Here is a 23,277-nt window from a genome sequence, read left to right as displayed (position 1 = left end):
CTGTCTTGCTTGATTAAAAATATACCTTTCATAGTCTGCACCTGGCACCAAATTGAACTTGGCTCCCAGTTTGTAGGATAGTACCCTTTTTGCATGGTTGCCTGATGTAGATGCTCTTTGACTAAGTGTGCTCTGGGTTCCTGCCAACCAGATACCCAGGGCCTATGTACCTACTCCAGTTAGTACGGTTGTAGCCAATCTTCAGATTGGATCAACAGTGTGCCCAGAGCAAATCAGGATTGACACTGAAGCAGTTTTAGTCACAGAAGCAGAAGTTGAGTTTTCAATGTTAGCTGTATGGCCACCCAACTTGACAAAGTATTTACAGTACCCCTGGATCAATGGGACTAGAAGAGAAGCACTGAGGAATACAGGTGCCAGTGTCACTATGGTGAGAGACACACTGGTTTCCCCAGAGCAATACCTGATTGGAAAGACATATCCAGTCATCAACGCTGACAGTGTTACTACTAACCATGCCATGGCTATTATAACATTAGACTGGCGGGGTGTTACTGGCCTGAAACAGGTAGTGGTCTCTCCAAAGCTTCCAGCTGCCTGTCTGCTTGGAAACGACCTGGAGACCTCAGCATGGGCTGAAGTAGAATTGAAAACCCATGCAGCAATGCTGGACACCCCTGAGATTGTGTGTGTCAAGACTAGAGCACGGAGCCAAGAACAGGGTGAAAAAGAAGTGTGGGAGCCTGCAAGAATGGCCCAACCTTCCAAGAGAAAAGGCAAGAAGACTGGGAAACCAGCTTCTGGGCAGCCAAATATTCAGGATCCCGCTCCTCATGGAGAGGAATTGTGAGCCCCAGAGGGAGCTGAGACAATGGAACTTGACCCGTACCAGGTTGAGCTCTTAGGCCCAGGGGGGTCCATTAGGGAACAGCTGTGCCTTGGACAGCAGACCTGCCAACACTTGGAGGCCTGAGGCTGCAAGCTGCTGCGTAGGAAAAGGGAGACATTAGTGGTACCAACAGAGCCTACTGGGAGAAGGCGCTCCTGTATACTGAGGCCAGAGAACCCAACCCTGTTGCCACTAGGAAAATAGTAGTGCCTCAGATGTACAGGGAGGTTTTACTCACATTGGCCCATGACATCCCCCTAGCTGGCCATCTTGGCCAGACCAAAACGTGGGACCGGTTACTTAACCATTTTTTACCGGCCCCAGATGTCTCAGAAAGTAAAGGAGTTTGTCAGCTCCTGTGTCACCTGCCAAACCAGTGGCAAGACAGGTGGACACCCCAAGGTTCCCTCAATTGCACTACCAGTGGTTGAGATTCCCTTTGAAAGGGTAGGTGTGGACATAGTGGGTCCACTGGAACCTCCCACAGCCTTAGGAAACACATTTATACTAGTGGTAGTGGATCCGTTGCTCACTTAACCACTGGATTCAAGCTAGCCTGGCTGATGAGGGGTGTTACCCCGAAACCGGTCCCACGATGCTTGTTTCTGGTTCAGGGAAGACCTGGCTTGGCAGTTCGGGCTGGACTGTTCCCATAGGGCACAGGCTCAAGACTAATTTGCATATAGCTGTGTCTGAACTGAGCTGACGGAATGTGCTAAAGAACAATGATGGATGTAAGCCAGATCTGTGACTGGGGGTGAGTGTCTGAAAAGTTTCAGCACTCCGTCCATCATCTCCTTGAATTTGTATTGTCAATGTAGCACCTTTATATGTGTCCACTTGTGACTATTCCAAAATGAACAATAGGTATAAGGCTTGGTAATAATGCAAGAGTTACAGAATCCCAATACCACCCTCTTTAGATATGTGTGTTCCTTGTCTCCACCCAAACTAAGCTCTCTTCCCAGATGTAGTTTGTGCCAGGAGCGGCCCATGCAGGTAAGAGTGGTGAGGCGGTGGGCCGGTGGGGCGGGTGGGGAGGGAGTCAGACAACGACGAGTTAAAATGTAATTTAAAAAAAAGAAATACACTATTCTTGTGCAGTTCTGTTTTTTTAAATTACATTTTAAGTCGTCTGTCGCCTCTTTCCCCACCCCACTGCTCTTACCTGCACGGGCTGCTCCCGGTTTGTGCACATTTTCCATTTTTTGTATGTATGTCTTGGGGATAGTTGGCATGAGGGTGTAGAACTGGTACAGGCTACTAGGCAGCACCATCATCTTTGCTGCCACTGTTCCCCCACCCAGAATATTAAATGGTTAATTATCAGCTAGAAAGATCCAATTTCACGATCCAAATGCTTCTGGCTATATTGTAATGTAGTGTTTCAGGGAGAGGCCATGCTGGATAGCCTATTTCACTGTTTGCCTATCAGAGGGAAGTGGAAGCCATTAAAATGTGCATTGCCTGTCCATCAGCACTGATATCCAGTCCCTTGGGTGTGGTTACATTAATCTTAAAGTCTGTGACTCCTGGAATTATTGGAGCTTTTTCATGCAGGCCAGCTCTGAGAGCACTGGGTTGGTGAGCTTAAGCATAACTGCTTATCAGTTGAAGTGCCCCTTGCAACACTACATTGGAGTAGTAGAGAGCTAAAATGTTCACTTGGTCAAAGGAATTAGGGAAGCATTTATACACTGGAAAGGACACTGTAGTTAACAGAACATGGACTCTTGAGCAGTCAGTGTTAAAGAGATTTGCATAAGTTCCTAATCTGGCATAGCTGGAGGGAAAGGGACAAGACTCAAGGATATATGAGCATTGTGTGAGTCACATGATATATTTTTATTTTCTGACAGATATGCCTTTTTCATTAACTGTTCCCAGTTCCACAGCTTTTTGGGACCTCAGTGAAAACAATGATGGTAAATAATCGTTCACAAGTTTTTGATAGTATGGAATTTATAATGGTTAACACATTTCTAGTGAAAAACGCCAGATATTTCATCTCAACATCATTTAGCAGAGTAAAGCTAAAAATATGTACTGTAATATATTTTAAAACCCTATTATTGCATATTGAATTCCATAAACTATGCATCCGCACCACACGCAATCACAGCAGGGAGATTAAGGCCGGCAAAGTCCGCCTTCAGTGTGAGAGAGACAACATCATTAATGTCTTTAATCGCTACTATTCCGCTCTCTACCAGGCCCAACATCTCAATGCCCAACATCAAGATAACTATCGTCATACTTACGACCCCCCAGATCTCCCCTCGCGGAAAGCCCTGGGTACGGATGGGTACTTGGCTACATTCTATAAAGCCCATGCTTCCCTTTTGATAGACCCTCTGGGGAAGGTGTCTAATTCCTTTCTGTGATCTGGGCTGGTTACTGGCACTATGCTGGTTTCTCATATTACGCTCCTCTTAAATTCGGGTAAACCTGCTCCGCATTGCTCCTCATACAGGCCCATCACGCTCTTGAATTGCAATGGGAAATTGTTAGCATCCATCCTTGTGGCCTGTCTTCATCACGCCTTCTTTTATTGCTCCACAACAATCCAGATTCATCTGCAATGGACTGCCAAACAACAACACACACCTAGCGGTGGCACTCATGGAGGTAGCTGAACAGCGGAAGCAATCAATGGCCCTCCTCTTCCTTGATGCTGAGAAGGTGTTTGAAATGGTAGACTGGGCATACCTGTCCAAGATCTTAGACAAGATCCACTTGGGGCCTAATATGAAAGCTTTCAATCAAGCCAACTTCCAGAAACCAGCTGCTAAACTCAAAATCAAGGCCTATTACTTCCCACGGATCATGCTCACTAGGGGTGCACGGCAGGGATGTCCCCACCCCACCCACACAATGTAACCCTCAGTGGGCAGGATTCAAAACATTCCAGCAATTCACAGCATGACAATAGAGAGCAGAGAACATAAATTGGCTCTCTTCGTCAATGACATCCTCTGTTTCATTACAGACCTAGACACCACCATTCCGGGACATAAGAGGGAGCTAGAACTCTTCTCCCAAGTGTGAGGCTTCAAAATCAACGTCACCAAATCACAAGGCATACAGGTGACAGACCCACTAAATAGTCTCTAGGATTCCATTGATAGAGGTGGTTTCCAAAGGGAGATGTCAGCAATCATGTACTCGATTCGGATTCGACTTCCGCATGAACGAGCAACATCTATATCAGCAATATCCCTCTAATTCTCACTTCCCTTTTCAAGGACCAATACTGATTGGGCAATCTAGAGATCTCCTGGCTGGGCAGTCTTAACAGCCTGAAAATAAACGTCATGTCCCACCTTTTGTATGTCCTCCTAGCCCTCCCTCTTGCTATCCCCAAGGCAACTCGTATAAGATCCACATCAGGATGCTTGCCTTTGTGTGGGCTTATAAGTCCCCGAGAGAAGTGCAGGCTTCACTCTCTCACCCTATATCGGAAAGTAGTCTAGGCTTTCCAGAAGTCACTACTTACAAACTCACTGCACAATTCCACCCCTCCCTTGACTGGAACTATGACCCTGAAGACAAACCTTGGTTTCAGGTGGAACAGGCTTTCTCCCAAGTCCCCCTATCGGGGCTTCTGTGGCTTCCCTTGTCAGCCTGGCAAGGAGCATCGCAACTTAGTCAGGCGCTACACTAGGTAGGCAGATCACCAGCACAATTAGCTATACAACAGGAAGAAGTCCCTATCAAGACTCTATACATTAACAATGTCCAACGCCGAGGCATATCATGGCTCTACCAATATATTTTAAACCTTGCTCCCCCAAAAAAACATGCATATGTGCGGCAATGGGAGAGAGAGCTTGACACCGAAATCCCAGACGACATATGGGATGTCATATGGCAGAGGGCTGCTAAGTCTCAATATGTCTCAGATACAAAAAAAATGTTTATAAAATACTAGCATGCCGGTACCTTACACCTGGTAGACATGCAAAAATGTTTGGTTGTTCCTACTTATGTTGGAAAGGGTGTGGCAAGCGCAGCACGTTCCTACACACCTGATGGTCATGCTCAGTAATCCAAACATTCTGGGACGAAGTTCTCTGCACAATATATGACATCACAAATGTCACGCAACCCACTCACAATCCTGCTCGGAGACCCGGGTGCAGATAGACTCTTCACCACGACGACTCTTCAGGGGCAAATGTAGTCACTATTACTAGCAGTGTGATTGAGCATGGCCCAGTTATGGAAGCAACCGCAGGCACCCTCGATCAACATGTGGTGGGGAAAGACCTGGTCGCTGTTTGCTTTGGAAAAACTAACACATATTGTACGCGATAGAGTGACCAAATTGGATGCAACATGGTGCCCATTTGCTACTTAAATAAAACGTCTACAAAGGGTGGAGGGTCTCCTTATGACGATGCCCAGGACACTGAGGGCCTCTGAAATGTATGAAATGTCTTCTTCTGATGCAGATGAGAGATCATCTGGAGCCAAGTGCCCGCCTTGATTGCTGTGACTCATTGGGATCGGTTGGGGGAACGCTGTTGTACTAAATGTGTAATCATTGTTTCCCCGAGAGTGTTGGGGTTGTGTTCCTCATGGTTTATTTTTTAAATGTCTTTATCCAGAAATGTATTGTGTGTCCTATTGTTTTTTTTTTAAATTAAAAATAAATTTGTTTGGAGGAGGAGCTTCGCGGGCAACCAAGATGGCCGCGTAAGCTCGGAGCTCCGCGGACCCTCCGACCCTCCGCAATAATCCTGCTCGATATCCTGTTCCACGTTGGTGGATTCAACTTGCTGACGGGTCACTGACGCGGGAGCCGCTTTCCGCCTCTGAATCGGTGGTTCCTACGCTGAGCTACGTGCCAGGGATGCGCCATTGTCTCCCTGGTCTCCGCCACTCCGCACGACGGAATGCGTAGTGCTCGGTGGTGATTCCTAATGGCGAAGTGCCTGTGACTGCGGTGTTTACTATCATCGGCCTGGGCTGAACATCTGGCTCCGACCACTGCTCTTGGTATACTTGGCTTGGACTCGGGTGGTGCGCCCCTTTGTTCTCGTCGGACCCAACATGGCGGGCAAAGGGGACCCCGACAAGACGTCGAACAAAGGCGTTCGTGGCAAATCCCAGACACAACTGAACAGAATTGAGCGCTATGTCCAGCCGCGCACTTCACCTGCTGCGGGGGCCTCCACTAAAGACCTTCCTTCATCGGGCTCGCCAGACGGATCCGAGCCCACCCTCAGTGACATTATGGGGGCTATTGCGGGCATACGGTCCGAATTGCAGAAGCAGCATGAGGTCTTAACCCACAAGGTGGACACTTTGGCAGTGGATCTCACCCTTATCAGGGCCGACCTGGGTAAAACTAATGACCGAGTGAAGTCGTTGGACATCAAAACCTCTAGCCTCACCACCGACGTCTCGGACCTGCAGACTGAGGTCCGAACTTTGCGGCTAACTTCTGAACATTTCTCCAGGAGGCTGGAGGATTTTGAGGGACGTGCCAGGCGGCAGAATGTCCGCATCATTGGTGTTCCGGAAGGCTCGGAGGAAGTGGCGGTGGACCTATTTGTGGAGGACCTGATACAGAACCATTTGGCTCCTTCTGGGCTGAGTAATTTCTTCTCGGTGGAGCGCGCTCACCGGGTACCGAGCGGCCCGCCGAAGTCGGGCGTGGCGCCTAGACCCATCATTGCGAGGCTCCTCAACTTCCGAGACCGGGACGCTATCTTACAAGCGTCTAGAAGGCATGGCCCGCTCAAGTGTCAGAATTCTGGGGTGCATTTCTATCCTGATTTTACCAGGGCGGTTCAGAGGCAGCGCCAGAGCTATGCGGGAGTGAAACGGCGATTGAGAGACATGGGACTAAAGTACTCGATGATGTTCCCTGCCAAGCTTCGGATTGAACATGATGGTCATGCCTTGTTCTTTGACGTCCCGGAAAACGTTAGCGACTGGCTGGATACTCTGCCGCAACGCAGGGAAGACCACGACGAGCACAATGGGGGCGCAACTGGAGGATCTGATCAATGAGACTTGGCTCTACTACAAGAACTTTGGCGGTTGGTGGTCCTGCAATATGTGACTATCGTTACTTTATTGAGTTGACTTTGCAGCTCTCCTGTTGCTTCAAGGAGGGTGGCGGGAGGTGTCCGTGGGGATTCCTCACTCCTTTGGGGGCTTCTTGTAGACTAGTTAATGGGGCGACAGGCACACTGCTGGTTGGGGGGGGGCTCTTTAGTCTGATGCAGGGGTGCAGGGTGGGGGGTGGGCTTGGGCAAGTTCATTCGTTTGTTTATTCTTTCTTTCTTCCTTCTCTCAGGCAATGGGTTGTGTATATTGTTGCTTTTCTCTGTTTGCTGAGGATTGTTGGGGCTGGATGGGGCGGGCGGCACGATGATGGGGGGTAAGAAATTGAAAATAATCAGTTGGAACGTTAATGGGCTGGGTGACCGTATCAAAAGAGGGGTTGTGCTTCAGCTGCTTAAGCGCCACATGCCTGATGTTGTCCTTCTACAGGAAACGCACTTGGTTGGTAACTCATGCAAAGCGCTCAACCGCAAAGGTTACAAGATGGTGGCCCACTCGGGGTTCTCATCAGGCTCTCGGGGGGGCGGGTGTTCTTGTGCGTACGTCCCTTCCGTTTGAGATTGACGTCACTATGATTGATGATAGAGGGCGCTACGCTGCAGTGGCAGGGAGATGGGAAGGGTGTGCCCTCACTCTACTTTCGGTTTACGTCCCGCCAGGCCTACAGGCCAATACTTTCCGAGACCTTGGTGGCGCCATTTTAACTCTGCCTGCTGGCTTGTTGATTGTGGGGGGTGACTTCAACTCAGTCTGCTCTGGCTCCTTGGACCGACATCCGCCTAGAGATCTCCGTAGTTCCCAACTGTGGTTGCCTTCGTTCCTAGAATCCATGGGCTTAGTGGATAGTTGGCGGCTTTTGCACCCCACACTTTGCCATTTCTCCTTCCTTTCCGGTGCACATGGCAGTCTCTCTCGTATAGATTACGTTCTCACCTTAGCAGCACACGCGTCTGCCGTGTCTGAGGCCCGATTTCTGGCGCGTGGCATCTCCGACCACTCTCCGCTATGGGTCTCCTTCGACTTTGACGTCGTCCTGTCGGACCGACCGGCGGCGGTTAATCCGTGGTATTTACGCAATCTTAAAACTCGCGCTCTCCTAGCCAAAGCCATCGACCTTTATTTCTCTGAAAATGAAGACTCGGTTATGTCGGCCGAGACCCTGTGGGAGGCATTTAAGACTGTTTTGAGGGGCGAGGCTTTCGCTCTGATAGCAGAGGCCCGTAGAGTCAGGGATGCCGACCTGCTACGCATCGAGGAGGAGGTTCTGAACCTCGATTCCCAGCTGGGGCCTGAACCTGACCCCGCTCTCCTGCACGCTCTCTCCCTCAAACAGTCGGAATACCGCGATCTTGCCACGAATGTCGCCCTGACCTTGGCTAGGGAACAATATGGTCGTATTTATGACGTTGGGGACAAGGCTGGGAAGCTGCTGGCCTGGTTGGACAGGAGGGAGATGGCTAGCCGCATCGTACCCGAGATTCTGGGGGACGACGGGGTTGCTGTCACCGACCCCAGTGCCATTGCCGAGTCTTTTGCTGATTATTTCCGGGGTGTCTACACCTCTACTTCAGATTACTCCGAGGCTGACTCGACAGCGCTTCTCTCGACGGTAGACCTTCCCTGCCTCTCTGAGGAAGACCGTGACGATTTGGATAGAGACATATCTACCGACGAGATCGCTCTCGCGATCCGCTCGTTGCGGTCTGGTAAGGCATCCGGTCCCAACGGCATCCCGGTCGAGCTATACAAGATACGACCTGACGTCGTTTCCCCGTTTTTGCGTACTATGTTTTTGGAAGCGCGAGACGCCGGCCTTCTTCCCCTTGACCAGAGGCTGGCCACCATTGTGGTCATCCACAAGGAAGGGAAGCCGAGAGACATGTGTCGATCCTATCGTCCCATCTCTCTCCTGAATGTCGAGCCTAAGGTTCTTGCCAAGCTGCTCGCCAATCGACTGATTGGAGTTATTGGCGACTTAGTGCATCCGGACCAGTCGGGCTTTATTCCTCACCGCAACACTGCCCTTAACCTACGTAGACTCCATGGCGCCCTGGCTAGGGCCCATACCCTCGAGGAACCGGCAGTCCTCGCCTCTCTTGATGCCACAATGGCCTTCGGCTCTCTTGAGTGGAACTACCTCTGGGCAGTGTTGGCGAAGCTCGGTTTTGGTCCGGTGTTCGTGGGTTGGGTGAAACTTCTCTACGCTAGCCCACTGGCTAATGTTTCAGTAAACGGCCGTCTATCGACGTCCTTTGCCCTTCATAGAGGTACCAGACAGGGTTGTCCTTTGTCGCCTCTCCTTTTTGCCCTGGCTCTTGAGCCGCTCGCGGCCATGCTGCGTGTGCACCCTGATCTGCACGGCATAACCTAGGCCCCCGGCTTCGAGGACAGGGTCTCCCTGTATGCCGATGATATCCTGCTCTACCTGACTTCTCCTTGCAAGTCCCTCATCGTGGCTTGTGACGTACTCAGACTTTTTGGGAGATACTCTGGCCTAGTCATCAACTGGGCCAAGTCCTCCCTGTACGTTCTGAAAGGAGACACGCCGCGCCTCCCCAGAGGCTGCAATATTCAGGTGGCCGTACAGGGTTTCAAGTACTTAGGGATTTACATCTCTGGGAGTTCAAAGGCGCGATATGACCGCAACTTGCTCCCTCCACTCCAATGTCTCCGACGTGATGTGGATAGCTGGCGAAAGCTTCCGCTCTCCCTACTTGGCCATGCGGAATTGTTTAAGATGATGTCCTTGCCCAGGTTTCTCTATGCTTTGCAGAACACCCAAGATCCGGTTCCGGCCCGCTACTTCAGGGAGATTGAGAGTCTCCAACGAGCCTTGCTCTGGGATGGTCGCCCCCGCGTCGCTGTCACGAAGCTCACGCTTCCGTGGTACGACGGGGGCATAGCTCTGCCGGACGTGCGAAGGTATTACTGGGCCTCCCAGCTCGCGGCTCTCAATCACGGTTTTTACGGCCCGGTGAACAGCCCCGGCTACGCCATGGATAGATGGCTTTTGGGCGGTGGTAACTACTACCGGGCCCTGTACTCGAGATCCTTAGATCGGCGGTTGTCGGGTCCAACGAAGACGGCGGTCTGCATCTGGCGGGCTATTACCAAGGCGCAGGGATGGCAGGGCAGACTGACCAGATTCACCCCTCTGTATGACTCCGATATTTTGGGCAGGCTATGGCACACCAAGGGTTTCGACAAATGGGACCTTATAGGCATCTCTAGGGTGGACGACATGATCTCTAAGGGTGAAATCAAGACCTTTCATCAGCTGCAGGCTGAACACCAGTTGGACGGCTCGGAGTTCTTCCGATACGCCCAGCTGAGGCACGCGCTGCTCTCTGCCATGCCGCCGGAGGGTGCGATTCCAGAGAGCTCTCCGTTGGAGGACAGAGTGTTGGACGGCCATATGCCTGATAGCGCCATCTCGTTGTCATATAAAAAATTAATCAATGTCCGCACTGACCTTCTCCTTGGAGTGCGTGATCAGTGGGTGGGAGATGGCCTAGAGATCGACGATGAGGACTGGCAAAGCGCAGTGTCCTCCCCTAAGGAGGTTGCCATCTCTTCTCGTCTTAGACTGGTGCAATTTAAGATCTTGCACAGGGTGTATGTGACTGGCCCCCGGCTTGTACGTATGGGATACTCGCCCGACGGTCTTTGTCGTCAAGGCTGTGGTGCCCTTGCTACCTTCCTGCACATTTTATGGGAATGCCCCGTCATAGCCTCCTATTGGAGAAGGGTACACAGTATTATGAGTGAAGTGACTGGAGTGGCGACTACGGCAGAGGCTCAGAGGTGTCTCCTTAACATTTGGGAACCGTCTGATCATAACACGGCACAGACCCAATGGGTGACCCTGGGCAATATGGTGGCCAAGCGGGACATTGCTCAGAAGTGGGGTGCCGCTACGGCTCCCCTTGTGGTACAATGGAAAGCCAACATGGATTGGTGTATGTTCCGGGAGAAGACGGTCTATGTTGCCAGGGGTAGGCTCCAGAAATGGAGTAAAGTGTGGGGAGCCTGGAATGCTTACCGGGGTGATGTTTGCCTGCCACCGGAGCCTGTTTCTCTGGATGAACATATGTCGCCATAGCCTGTGACGCCAACTGAGACACGTTATCTGATTTATCCTGTCTTTCCTCCTCCCTTCTACTATCCTCCACTCTCCTGTATCATTGATTCGCTGTTTGCTCTCCCCTACCTGCAACCAATACCTTGCTGAACTCTCTACCCCATTGCCACTCTTTAGCGACGTTTGGCGTTTCCTTTCTTTTGTTCTCTTCTCTTCATTATAAAATATTAAAAACAACCTGCATTGTTCTGGGGTATTGTTTTTGCACTATTGCGCTCCTGCCTCACCATGCTGCCTTGCCTCCGGGATGTTAGGCTGAATAGCTGTGTGCTCTTTCAAAATAAAGGTTTTAAAAATTAAAAAAAAAAAAAAAATGTGTTCAAGAAGAATGAGCAGCTATTCAAGGGGTGGGGGAGGGGTAAGAACAATAGGTACTTACCTGTAATCTGTGGTTCTCCAGTATTGGTGTCTTTCATAGATTCACATGCCTGAATCATTCCCCGTTGTCGGAGTGGGAGTCCCACAGTACATAAAAAAAGCAATAAATATGCCCATAATAAACAAAAAACCTTGGTAACATAAAACCAGGAAGTAAAGTAGCCCAAAGCTACCAGGAAAAAAGTTCAACATCTATGACTATCATAGTCATTATACATAGCCCAAACTGCAGCCAATCAGGCGACAGCAGCCACCAAAATGTTCTCCTCAGAGGCTCAGGCTCTCAGATTTTCTCGCACAAGAGTGTAACCAAAGGTAAGAGCATAAACCAGCCTCTGAGGGGAGGTGGGCGGGTTGCATGTGAATCTATGAAAGACACCAATACTGGAGAACCAAAGATTACAGGTAAGTAACTATTGTTCTTCTCCAGTATTGGGGTATCTTTCATAGATTCACATGCCTGAATCAGAGTAGATAGCAGTACCCAAATAATGCTTGGAAGACACTATTTGTAATATAAACATGCATATAGAAAGCATATGCAATCACATACTAAGAATGCTATAAATATGCATAAATACATGTAAGCTTGCAACCACATGAGAATGCTATTATATATTAGGCATGATAATAAGCGTCTGAGAAGCAGTACAGAGGAGGAGGGAAAACAGAGGCTCACCTTATTTATAAAGATTGCGGAGAACCGCTTGTCCCACTGACGTATCAGCATTGCTGGCAGCCTCCAAACAGTAGAGCTTGGTAAAGGTGTGTCTGCTGGACCAAGACGCTGCTCTGCAGATTTGCTAAAGAGGAACACCAGCGAAGAGAGCAGTCCAGGAAAAGACTGCACTCGTAGAGTGCGCTCTTGGAATTGTCTGCAAAGGTCTTCCAGCTTGTTGATGGCAAAAGTCAATAGTGGCAGAAATCCAGCGAGCTATGGTCTGTTTAGACACTACATGTCCTTGCAGAATTCTCCCGTAGGCAACAAACAATTGATCTGTTTTACGAATGGTAGAGGTCCTTTGCAAATAGAACTTAAGACATCTTGTAATGTCAAGGGTATGCAACGCCCTTTCCGCAGGGGATTGCGGATTAGGAAATAATGTCTTTAAGATGACTGGTTCATTAAGGTGAAAGTCCGAAGGCATCTTCGGCATAAAACTGGGATTTGCGCGTAGCACCACAGAAGTGGAAGTGAACTGCAGAAAAGGTGAATTTATGGTGAAAGCTTGAATGTCGCTGACTCTTGTAGTTGAAGTCAAGGCCAGTAATAGAGATACCTTCCAGGATAGAAATTTCAAATCCACTCTATGAATAGGTTCAAAGGGGTGCCACATGAGCTGCGCTAGTACCACATTGAGATACCAGGATGGAGGCGGACGACGGACAGGAGGAAACATACCAAATAGCCCTTTAAAAAATGGTTGTATTATCCTTGACGAGTAGAGAGAATTGGAACCATCTTGTCGGAACCTTGAAATGGCCTCCAAAAAGACCTTTAAATTTGAATGAGAAAGGCCTGATCTTGCTAAATGTAAGAAAAAAGGTAATATCTGCTCAGGTGTTGTGTGAATCAGGTGAACATTGGCAGATTAACATCATATGCAGAATCTTTTTCATTTAAGTCTGTATATTTTTATCGTGGCAGGTACTCGAGCATTAGCCAAAACTTCTTTGCAATCTGCAGGGATATTTAGATGAGCGAATTCAATGTGCTCAGGCGCCAGGCAGCTAATTTCAGAGATGCAGGGTCCGGATGGCAAATTTGACCGTCCTGAATGGACAGGAGGTTCAGTATTGGTCGAAACTGAATGGGATCGCATTCTGATAGTAGCAGAAGTTTGGTGAACCAGAACTGGCGAGGCCACCTGGGAGCAATGAGAATTAGGCGACAAGGTTCTCTCTTCATTTTCCGGAGAACTCTGGGAACCAATGGTATCCGAAGGAAAAGCGTAAGCATATATTTGAGACCAATTCATTGAAAACACGTTCCCCTGAGATTCCTTGTGGGGAAGCCAGCTTGCAAAGAATAGGCATTTGCTGTTCTGATTGGTTGCAAAGAGGTCTAGATTGGGATGACCCCACTCTTGGAAAACTCGATCCACCGTCGGCAGATGTAGTTCCCATTTGTGAGTGGATACCGTGGACCTGCTGAGAGAATCCGACAGAACATTGGAAACTCCCGGCATGTGAACTGCCGAAAGATTGATCCTGTGCCGTATTGCTCAATTCCAGATTTTATGGGCTTCCTGAGAAAGAAGAGCCAATCTTGTTCCTCCCTGCTTGCTCAAGTAATGCATACTTGTAGTATTGTCTGTCCGAATCAGTACTGTGGCTCCTAGAATGACTGTTCGAAATGATTTCAGGGCCAAGAAGATGGCTCGTAATTCCAGCAGGTTGATATGCCACTTCCGTTGTTGAGGGCTCCATTTTCTGCTGACCGTTAGCCCTTGAAGATTTGCTCCCCAACCCTCGAGGGACGCATCTGTGGTGATTGTAAAATTTGGCGTTTCTTGAAGAAATGCACATCCCTTCTCTACATTCCTTTTCTGAGTCCACAAGAGGAAGGCTTCTCGCATCCGAAGAGTGACCTGAATGAGATTGTCGAACGATCCTGAGATCTGTAACCATTGGTGGTTGAGTTCTTCTTGTAGGGGCCTTATCCTGAGGCGGCAGTTGTGTATTAAGGGAATGCAAGTAGAGATCATTCCTAAAAAGGACTTGAACTGTCTGATTGAAACGGGCTTTCTTGATCTTAACTTGTGAGCTAGCTTGCGGATCTTTAGCTGCCTTTCGTTTGAGACAAAGGCCTGGATCTGTTGCGTGTCCAACGTTACCCCTAAAAACGTTTGCCTTTGCGAAGGACAAGATGAGACTTGTCGAGGTTGATAGAGAGACCCAGCGACTGAAATAGAGCCAGACATCCCTGGATATGGGTGTCTGTGTCTGAGAAGGAACTCGCCTTGATAAGGCAGTCGTATGTAAGAGCAGAGAGGCGCACACAATGAAGTCAGTAGTATAAGAAAGTCCAAAAAGACATGTAGATCTTCAGTTCTTATTTCTAAAAGTATTCTTTATTTTCACGTACAACGGCACAGCCAACGCGTTTCATTCCCATTCGTGCCTTGGGAATTTCATCAGGGCATATACTAGACAATCTAGTCCGTACGGTATTTCTCGAGGTTGTTCCTCTTCGAAAACAGTTTAAAGGACAGTCACGGTAGGTCACAGTGTGTTCCTGAAGAGTGCTTTGTGCTCGATTCCAAGTGGAATGATGATTCGAGTCCCCCGGATTATCTGGTCACTGTCACTATGGCAAGTCAAGAAGGATAAGGATTCCGGACCCCTTGGGGAAACTCCAGAGTGGAGGGGGGGTCTGAACGCTCGGTAAGATATCCGGCTTCAGTGGGGTTGTAAATAGCGTAGTAACGCAACGGTACCTTTGATATGGTCTCCGTTCTCCGCCGCTCCTCCTCGTGGAATGCTGGCGTTGGCTGTGCCGTTGTACGTGAAAATAAAGAATACTTTTAGAAATAAGAACTGAAGATCTACATGTCTTTTTGGACTTTCTTATACTACTGACTTCATTGTGTGCGCCTCTCTGCTCTTACATACTATTGGTCAGATATACATCCTTGGCAGCGGATGGTGAGAGTAGTCGCACCACCAAATAATTCTGAAACAGACGAAGTGGATGTGCGAAACCTTGGTCAGCTGCTGTGTGCTTTTGTTCATTGATAAGTCAGTCGTCTAAATAAGGAAATATTTGTATTCCTTCCAGATGGAGGTACGCCGCTACTGGAGCTAGGACCTTCGTGAACACCCTGGCTGCCGACCGTAGTCTGAAGGGAAGGATCTTGAACTGGAAGTCCCTGCCTGCCACTCTGAACCGCAAAAACCTTCTGTGCCTGGGAAGAAGTGGAACATGGAAGTACGTATCTTGAAGGTCGAGGGTGGCCATGTGATCCCCTGCCGACAGAAGTCGTAGGAATTCTTGAAGCGTTAACATCCGAAAGGACAATTTCTTTAGGTATTTGTTGAGGGAGCGAAGATCGAGAATGGGACGCCATTCTCCCGATTTTTTCTTTATTAGGAAGAACCTTGAATAAAATTCTGTTCCTCTCTGCAATTGAGGGACTTTTTCGATCGCTTTTGTATCATCAAATTTATCTGGGAAAACAGCTCTTTGAGATGAGCTGGAGGTGGGCCTCTTGGGGGAAAATTTTGAGGAAACTTTTCAAATTCTAGAGCATGGCCTTTGAATACGATATCTAGAACCCACTTGTCTGATGTCATTGAGAACCAATTTGAGTAAAAATTTGAGATTCTTCCTCCAACATTTACACAGGACTGCGGTAGAAGCGGTGGCATGTGCGGTTTTCATTGCCTCTTATTTGAATCTCTTTCGCGGTAGGAAGGCTTTCTCTTATTTTGCGAATAGGAAGTGTTGCACTGACCATACGATTGCTGTCTTTGTGACTGGTATCGCTGATTTCCTTGATACGACTGGTAGGATTTCTGTTGGCTGTAGCTCCCTCGATTGGAGCAGAGATACGTTCCCCCTCCTGTAAAATCTTCAGAGCTTCAGCCTTTGAAGGTTCTGGTAACATGTCGATATATGGTGAAATGTCTGACCACATTTGTCAGTCGTACCAACCCAGGATGGCTAGTAAATTGGCCGCACGGACTGTTGTCGCTGCCATGGTGGAGACTCTTTTTCCAATTGAGTCTAACCGTCTGCCGTCCCTGTCAGGTGGGGTTGGGATCGGAGAAGATGGATTCCTAGCCCGTCTTTGAGCAGCTTCCACAATTATGGAGTCAGCATTAGGGCGCCCTATGAGGCATGCCGGAGAATTGTCGGGCGCATTATACTTCTTGTCCAGCCGGCGCAAGACTGGAGGGATAGACGCAGGAGTTGAGATTACCTTCAATCCCTCCTTCCATATAAAATCTATAATGGCGATCGCCCATTTCTGCCTCCTTGGCTGATCTTTAAAATCATACAGGAAGCATTCTTCCTTCTTTGTCTCCATGGGAATAAGGAATCTTTGAGTTGCTCTCTCCATGAGGAGGTGGAAGCCTCCAATATCCACCGGAGGAGAATCAGCAGGAGCTGGAGTTGAAGGAGAAGGGGTTTGGATTTCGTACTCATCTCACTCTGACATAAGAAATCTTTCATCTACTTCACCTTCCTCCCTATCATCATTCGTTGAATTTGCTTCAGGAGAATGATGCGATGGAACCGGTGAAGGGGGTCTAGGAGCCCGGAATACTAAGGTGGAAGCTTGAGCACCAGGTGTCGGTGGCACAGCCTCTGCCGATTCAGATGGAGGGAACCCAGCGGTAATAGTCGTCTATCATATGTTGGAGATTGTTCAGTAAAGCTATAGGCATCTGACCTGAAGGTATAGTATCCGAAGGTGGGGCCACAGGTTCAGGAGAAGGCTGCTCATCTTGATCATCCTCCTGATACTTTATGAACAATTCTGAAGGGCTTCTAGCTGTTCCAAACCTGTCAACCACCTCAGAGTCCTCCTCACTTTCATCTGAATCCAGTAGTTGTTCAGGAACCTGTAGAGGTACCTTATTTGGAGAAAGATGCAATGGGGATAGGGGTTCTAACGTAAAACCACATCTCTGTAACAAGAAAGGCGACCTCGCAGATGGTGTAGATGTTATAACCGTAGACGCTCACCAGACTTGCAGCTCCGTACAAGAGGACAATTTCTGCTTCGACGCATGAGCCGTCGACAGGGCCGTCGACGATGGAACTGTCACCAAAGGTGTAACCGTTGGCGAGGAAGCTTCCGTCGACGAAGTTGTCTTCGACGACGATGAGGGCTTCATCGACGAGGTAGTCTTCGTCGACGATACGGTCGACGACGATGATGTAGTTCTCAACGATGAGCTCGCCATCGACGAGAAAGCCGTCGACGAGGCTACTTTAGAGGATGAGGTGGTCGTCAACGAGGCCGTCGTCGACGAGATCCTTCAAGCCTTAGTCGTCGACGGGACGCCAACGATAGGTACTGTCTCTCTTGTCGACGAGATGGGTCTCACAGAGACGGAGACCAGTGTCGACGGGGATGGATCCGACGACATAATCATTTGAGGCTTCGGTGATGAGAAGGTCACTGTCAAAGTAGATGTTGCGTCGCCGTCGATGGTAATCATCGCCGACAAAGGAGTCGTTGACAACGTCGTCGACGATGGGCTCTTCTTCTGAGGGAGAATCTTCTCAGAAGTCAGCTTAGAAGGTAGAGTTTTAACTGCCTTTCTCAGGGGCGTGGAAGGCAAAAGCTTGCCTTTAGCAGGTGGAGTAGCCTTTTTTGAAGTGGAAGGCCCTTCAGAACCCTTAGAGGGTTGTTGTTTCATCAACACCTTGGCCCCAGGAGAAGACAAAACCTCCTCAGCAGCCCTCTTCCTAGAGGACACAGATGAACCAGAGGCAATACTTCCCACCTCAGAAACTGGATTGTCCTGATCTTTAAGCTTCTGCAGCCACAGAAGTAGACGGCGCTCTCTGTCTCTGAGGGTTTTCTGAGGGAAGGTCCTGCATATCTTGCAGTCTCTCACCTGGTGATCCGGGTAAAGGCAGTAGATGCATTTCTTGTGGGGATCTTCAGAGAAAAGCCAGAGCTTACAACAAGACTCACAAGGCCTGAATAAAGATTTCTTTGAAGAAGACATCCTAAGTGCGAAATTCCTGGAGAATTGAGAAAATACTGAGCAGAGCTCAGGGAGACTTCCCTTCACACGACGTGCGGTAGAAAATCTGAGAGCCTGAGCCTCTGAGGAGAACATTCTGGTGGGTGCTCTTGCCTGATTGACTGCAGTTTGGACTATGTATAATAACTATGATATTCATAGATGTGGTACTTTTTCCTGGTAGCTTTGGGCTACTTCACTTCCTGGTTTTATGTTACCACAGATTTTTTGGTTATTATGGGCATATTTATTGCTTTTTTATGTACTATGTACCGTGGGACTCCCACTTCGACGACGGTGAATGAGGCATGTGAATCTATGAAAGACACCCCAATACTGGAGAATATAAATTCACCAACTTATTAGCCATCCCTTACATAACATTACATGGGTATTTATAAAGCACAAGTTTCACCCAAGGGTATCAAGGTGTTGAATGACAGATGTTCATTGTTACCCAACTAAATGGTACTCATTTTATCAAACTCAGAAGGATGCAAGGCTGAGCTGACCCACTGGGATTTGAACCTGTGACCATGAAGTCACACTGAGGCCGCTACAGTGCCTGCATTAGTCCACTAAGCCACCAGACCCAGCCTTACAGGTGGCTCTTCAGAAATACAGGAAAAGGTGAGGCTAAACAGTGTACCAAGTCACTCCAACTTGGCTTTGACAGTAATGGGTTTCAAACCCGCTTCTTTCAGTTGGTGAGAGTATGATTCTTCTGTTGTTTCAGGTCCCATATCCTGGGAGAACAAAATCATGTCCTCCACTTTTACTATCACTAAATGGGAGTGTTTTTCATATAGAGGTCTGGATAGGAACGGTTCCTGGTGCATTTTTTAGGGGGACACTAAGAAGAGGACATGTTAGATAATCTGTGAACAATAAACCAATGTTACCACAACCAAAAAGGTAAACATAAACATACAAATACAAGCACCAAGCACATACCAATATTGCTATTTAGTTGCTTACCACAGCAATCCTTCAGGACTATGCAACACAACAATAGGGATACAGTAAAATTACTAACAGAATAGAATGGAAATGTGTTTTACTGACCAAGTCCATATTTTGTCTTGTAAAAATCTCTGGTGAAAGGATCGCAGTCACAGAGTAAGATCTTCCTCCCCCACAAGTTGACCGCGGAGCCAATTGTTAGGTCGCAGTCTTTGTAAATTTCATGATGTACTGCTCCGGTCTGTAAAAGTGGTCATTGTTATAAGGCGGGGTAAAAAGCACGTCAATGAAATTTAACTTTCTGGCTGCAGAGCGAGACATGTTCAAAAGGAGGATTTTTGGGCTACATATTTGAATGGGAGGCAGCCGGGCACAATTTACTGTGGTAAACCATGAATTTACAGGGACTCTTAATTTCGTAGGTAGCAATAAGAGGTACAATTATTATCAACAACACAAGACTACTGAAGAGTCAAATAGGATTAAAGAAGACAGGCAAGCAGGTACCTAAGGACAAAGAACAATGTGAGTGGACCTCCTTTCTAGGTATCTAATACTCAGTTTACATTTTTACATGCACTAGAACAGTTTATGACCATTTCGTAAATAAAAGAAGAAAAGATTAAAAATACAATATAAATGCAAGTGGTAAAAGAAGGGAATACAAATATGAACAGAGTCAAACAAAATTGGAGGAAAAGAAAAAATTAGTTGCCTAGTAAACAAAACACTTGACATCGCCAGTTATTCTGGGATTAAAAGCAGTTCCAGCCTGTCCTACTTCCCAACTTAAAAGTAGTATCATTGCTGAACAGCTAAAGTTGTTACACAAGGAATAAGAAATTTGTAAAACGAAATTTGGTAAAGCGTAAATGTATGACTTTATACATTTACCTATTTTCAGCTTTCTTGTACCACTCAATAATAAATTCCACCACTGATTTTAGTCAGCACTTCTTTTACCCCAACATTTTTTATGAAAACACATAACATCATTTCAATTGCTGAATAGTGTTGAGTAATTTATTACTAGTAAAGGAAAAATGGCTGAAAGTGGCAATAGTTTTAAGTCCAGAGAAATATAGACAGGAATGTGAAATGCAGTAACAACACCATGTAATAGGATCAGGAGTTGGGCAATGATTAATTTTATTTTGAGGTCACCATGTTTTTACTTCATTTTTTTTGTAAAGCTCAGCTTTTTAAAGTAATATTCTTTGAGATCTGCATGGTGGCTACACACCATCAGAACAAAACTATGGAGAACAGAAAGATCCTCATTTCCAAGAGAGTGGCAATAAAAATCCAGGGGCAAACTGCTTTTTGTGCTCAAAACAGCATTACAAAATGTGTCCAAATTTCTAAGCAACCTGCAAGATTCCCCTTACAAAAATGTCAACAGGCAAGTAGCGAAATTGGTCTGATATATCCCAACGACATGAGAACTACTATTCACAAAGCAGTGGTGGAGGTCAGGTTTTATAGTTAATTAACATTCACATTTCATTAATTTAGTTTACGAGGTGACAGCTTTAACTTCCGTTTTACTGAACCTTTTTCGATGACTGGATATTGGTGTTTTCATTGCATTGCTGCATTTCAGCAGCACAACCAAATGGATCCCTATACACTGTCACACATGCACTGCTTTGGTGATCAAAACCCAGATTTCCTTAGGTGGAGGGGTTGGGGGTGTATTTTTAACTTACAATTTTGACACTTCCTGTTGGCTTGTGTGTGCTTGAAATAATATTTATAACGATGAATTACATGGCAACTATTTAAAACATTTGCACTGTTGTTTGTCAATTATGTATTTGTTATGTTACCTTTCTGGACCTAAGTGATGCACCTATGCCAGTTCCACTACCATTGTGATAGTATAACTTTCACTATAAGGGCCTTGGGTTTCGTGAGCCTTTTCCATCTCTAAATTTTGGCAGGTTTGACCTGCCAAAATCTGTCTAGGGAAAACAGCCAGCGATCTTTCAATACAGATCCTGGTGCAAACTCCAGTTTGCAAAGAAGCTGGAATTTGAGACCCAGCTTGTAATCAGGGCCCAAGTGTTTTGTTTTAATTATGGCTCTTGAATGCTTTATCATCTTGCGATGAGGTTCCTCTATGGGAGGTGGCTTCACGGACTCTGTAGGGGATTCAGACGCCTGTCTTGTGTGACCATCGTTGTGACGGCCAATTGAATAATCATGTACCTTCCGAAATGTTCGTGAGCACTGCATGACTCATGGACACCTGCGGAGGGGTGTTGTTTATAATGACTATCTTTTGCATGGTATTCCCCCGGATTTTTGCCTTCTGTAGCTAAATCCATTTTTGCTGGCATTAGAACTCTATGCTCTTTACTCCTGCTAAACCGCAGTATAGAGATTGGGCTCTCCCTTTTATAGATGATAACATTGGCATACGTCCATTTGGCACATTTAATGTACTTATATGTCCCTAGTGTATGACACTATATGTACCTAGGACCTGTAAATTAAATGCACCAAATGGCCTTCTGCACTCATCGCCCCACCCAATAAAGTAGCCGTGTAAAACAGGTCTCAGAGCTGCCATTGTAGGGAATGTACATTTCATGGTTTACATTTCCTGGGAGTGAAAACCCCCCAAAAAGGTTTGTTTTCACTGTGGCAAGGCTGGGCTCCCATAGGTTAGCCCTGTTTTACCTTATTACACTTAATAAAAGCTAAATTCAGTTTAGAAGTGGCTAGAAATATACTTTTTCCACTAATTTTAATTGTATTTTAAAATCCCTTTTAGTGGTAAGGTCAGATTTTAAAATACTATTTTGAAGATGTACTTTTAGAAAGTTTGCATTTTCCTCCCTAAGCCAAGTGTGTCCAGGGTCACCTAACTGTTAATGGCCCTCCTTTGGTATGATGTGTATTCCTCTCAGACAGTGGAAAAGGGGCCTGGGTGTGGAGAGGTGAGAGTCTTATTGACAAGATGACTGTAGAGATGCTATGCCCCTACCCTGATTATACTTCAAATAATAGCCTGGGGGATACACCCAGCCCTTCCTGACTTCAGAAGAAGCCTACCCTGTCACTGGCAGATGCAATTTATACCTGTGCCTTCCTACTCTTTGTTTCACTAGAGAAGCTTGAGCCAAAGCCAGGGGAAAAAGAACTGACTAGAAACTGTTTTAGGGTTAGACATAGGGATGTCCCACACCCAAAGGCTGGCCCTAGGCATAAAAGTGGCATCCCCCGAACCTTTCCTGAGAACACTGCTGGATCTGAGAAAATTCAAAAGAATTGCCCTGATTTCTAAAGAGGGAACACTGGGCCCACTTGCCTAAAACCAATGACGCAAAAAGTAACTCCATGGGTTGGTTGGCTGACATCCTGTTTAAGTTACAGGTACACAACAAACTTCCAGAGCTCTTTCCTGCCTTCCAGCTGACCAGACCCAACTTGGCCTGATCTGGTAACCTCTGCTGGCTTCTTTGGGAGTGAGGTGTGCCCCCCAAGTGCTGCCCTCAATGTCCTAGCCCCTTGGTTGGAGTCACAGTGTATTCTCTCTGCCTAACTGAAGGTTTCACTGGATCTGAGGCAAAGCGACAAAAAGCCTCTCCTCACTTAAGTCTTTACCGGCTCTGACAGGAAGTGAAGCAGAGCCACATAGAGACATGCTGGTCTTCAGCAAAGGCTTTACTGGATCTGACGCGAAGCAACACAAAGGCCCGCAGAGCTGTGCCACTCCTCATCGAGGGCTTCACGAAATCCAGCGCTGAGCGACGCAGGGCTCCACTGAGCCTTGTCGCACAGCTGAAAGTGTGATCTGACTCCAGCGACACAGAGCCCTGCAGAGCCTCGGCGTGCAGCTGAAAGATTCACCAGATCTGACACAGAGAAACGCAGAGATGAACAAGTTACTTACCTTCGCTAACGTATTATCTGGTAGAGACTCTATCTAGCAGCAGATTCCTTACTTTTGAATTAACCAGGCGTCAGGCTGGATCCGGAAACTTTTCTGAGCAATACCCTTTGTGCACGATGTTGGGTGGCTCCATTCGGCTCCGCGTGACGTCGATGGCGTTTTTATCATCGGTTAAGACGTCACTGTGCCTACATAGGCACCACCTAGGCGCGCGGACATCAGTTCTTTTCGTTTTCCCACGCCAGAAGCGCAGAGCCA

At 47.4% G+C, this 23,277-nt stretch overlaps 1 protein-coding gene across 1 annotated transcript in view; it reads right to left on the bottom strand.

Annotated features, from left to right (window-relative positions):
- The window catches only part of EFHC2 (EF-hand domain containing 2), a 413,024-nt gene that overhangs the window by 249,429 nt on the left and 140,318 nt on the right, over window positions 1-23,277 (bottom strand). Inside the window, exon 7 of the mRNA XM_086934106.1 lies at window positions 19,221-19,359. Coding sequence (XP_086790232.1) covers window positions 19,221-19,359 — 139 coding nt within the window. The remainder of the gene's footprint in view (window positions 1-19,220; window positions 19,360-23,277) is intronic.

Source organism: Lissotriton vulgaris, chromosome 8 (genome assembly GCF_964263255.1).
Source record: "Lissotriton vulgaris chromosome 8, aLisVul1.2, whole genome shotgun sequence".
Taxonomy (NCBI): domain Eukaryota; kingdom Metazoa; phylum Chordata; class Amphibia; order Caudata; family Salamandridae; genus Lissotriton; species Lissotriton vulgaris.
The sequence above is the reverse complement of the archived record's forward strand: the minus strand, read 5'-3'. Positions and strand labels throughout refer to the sequence as shown.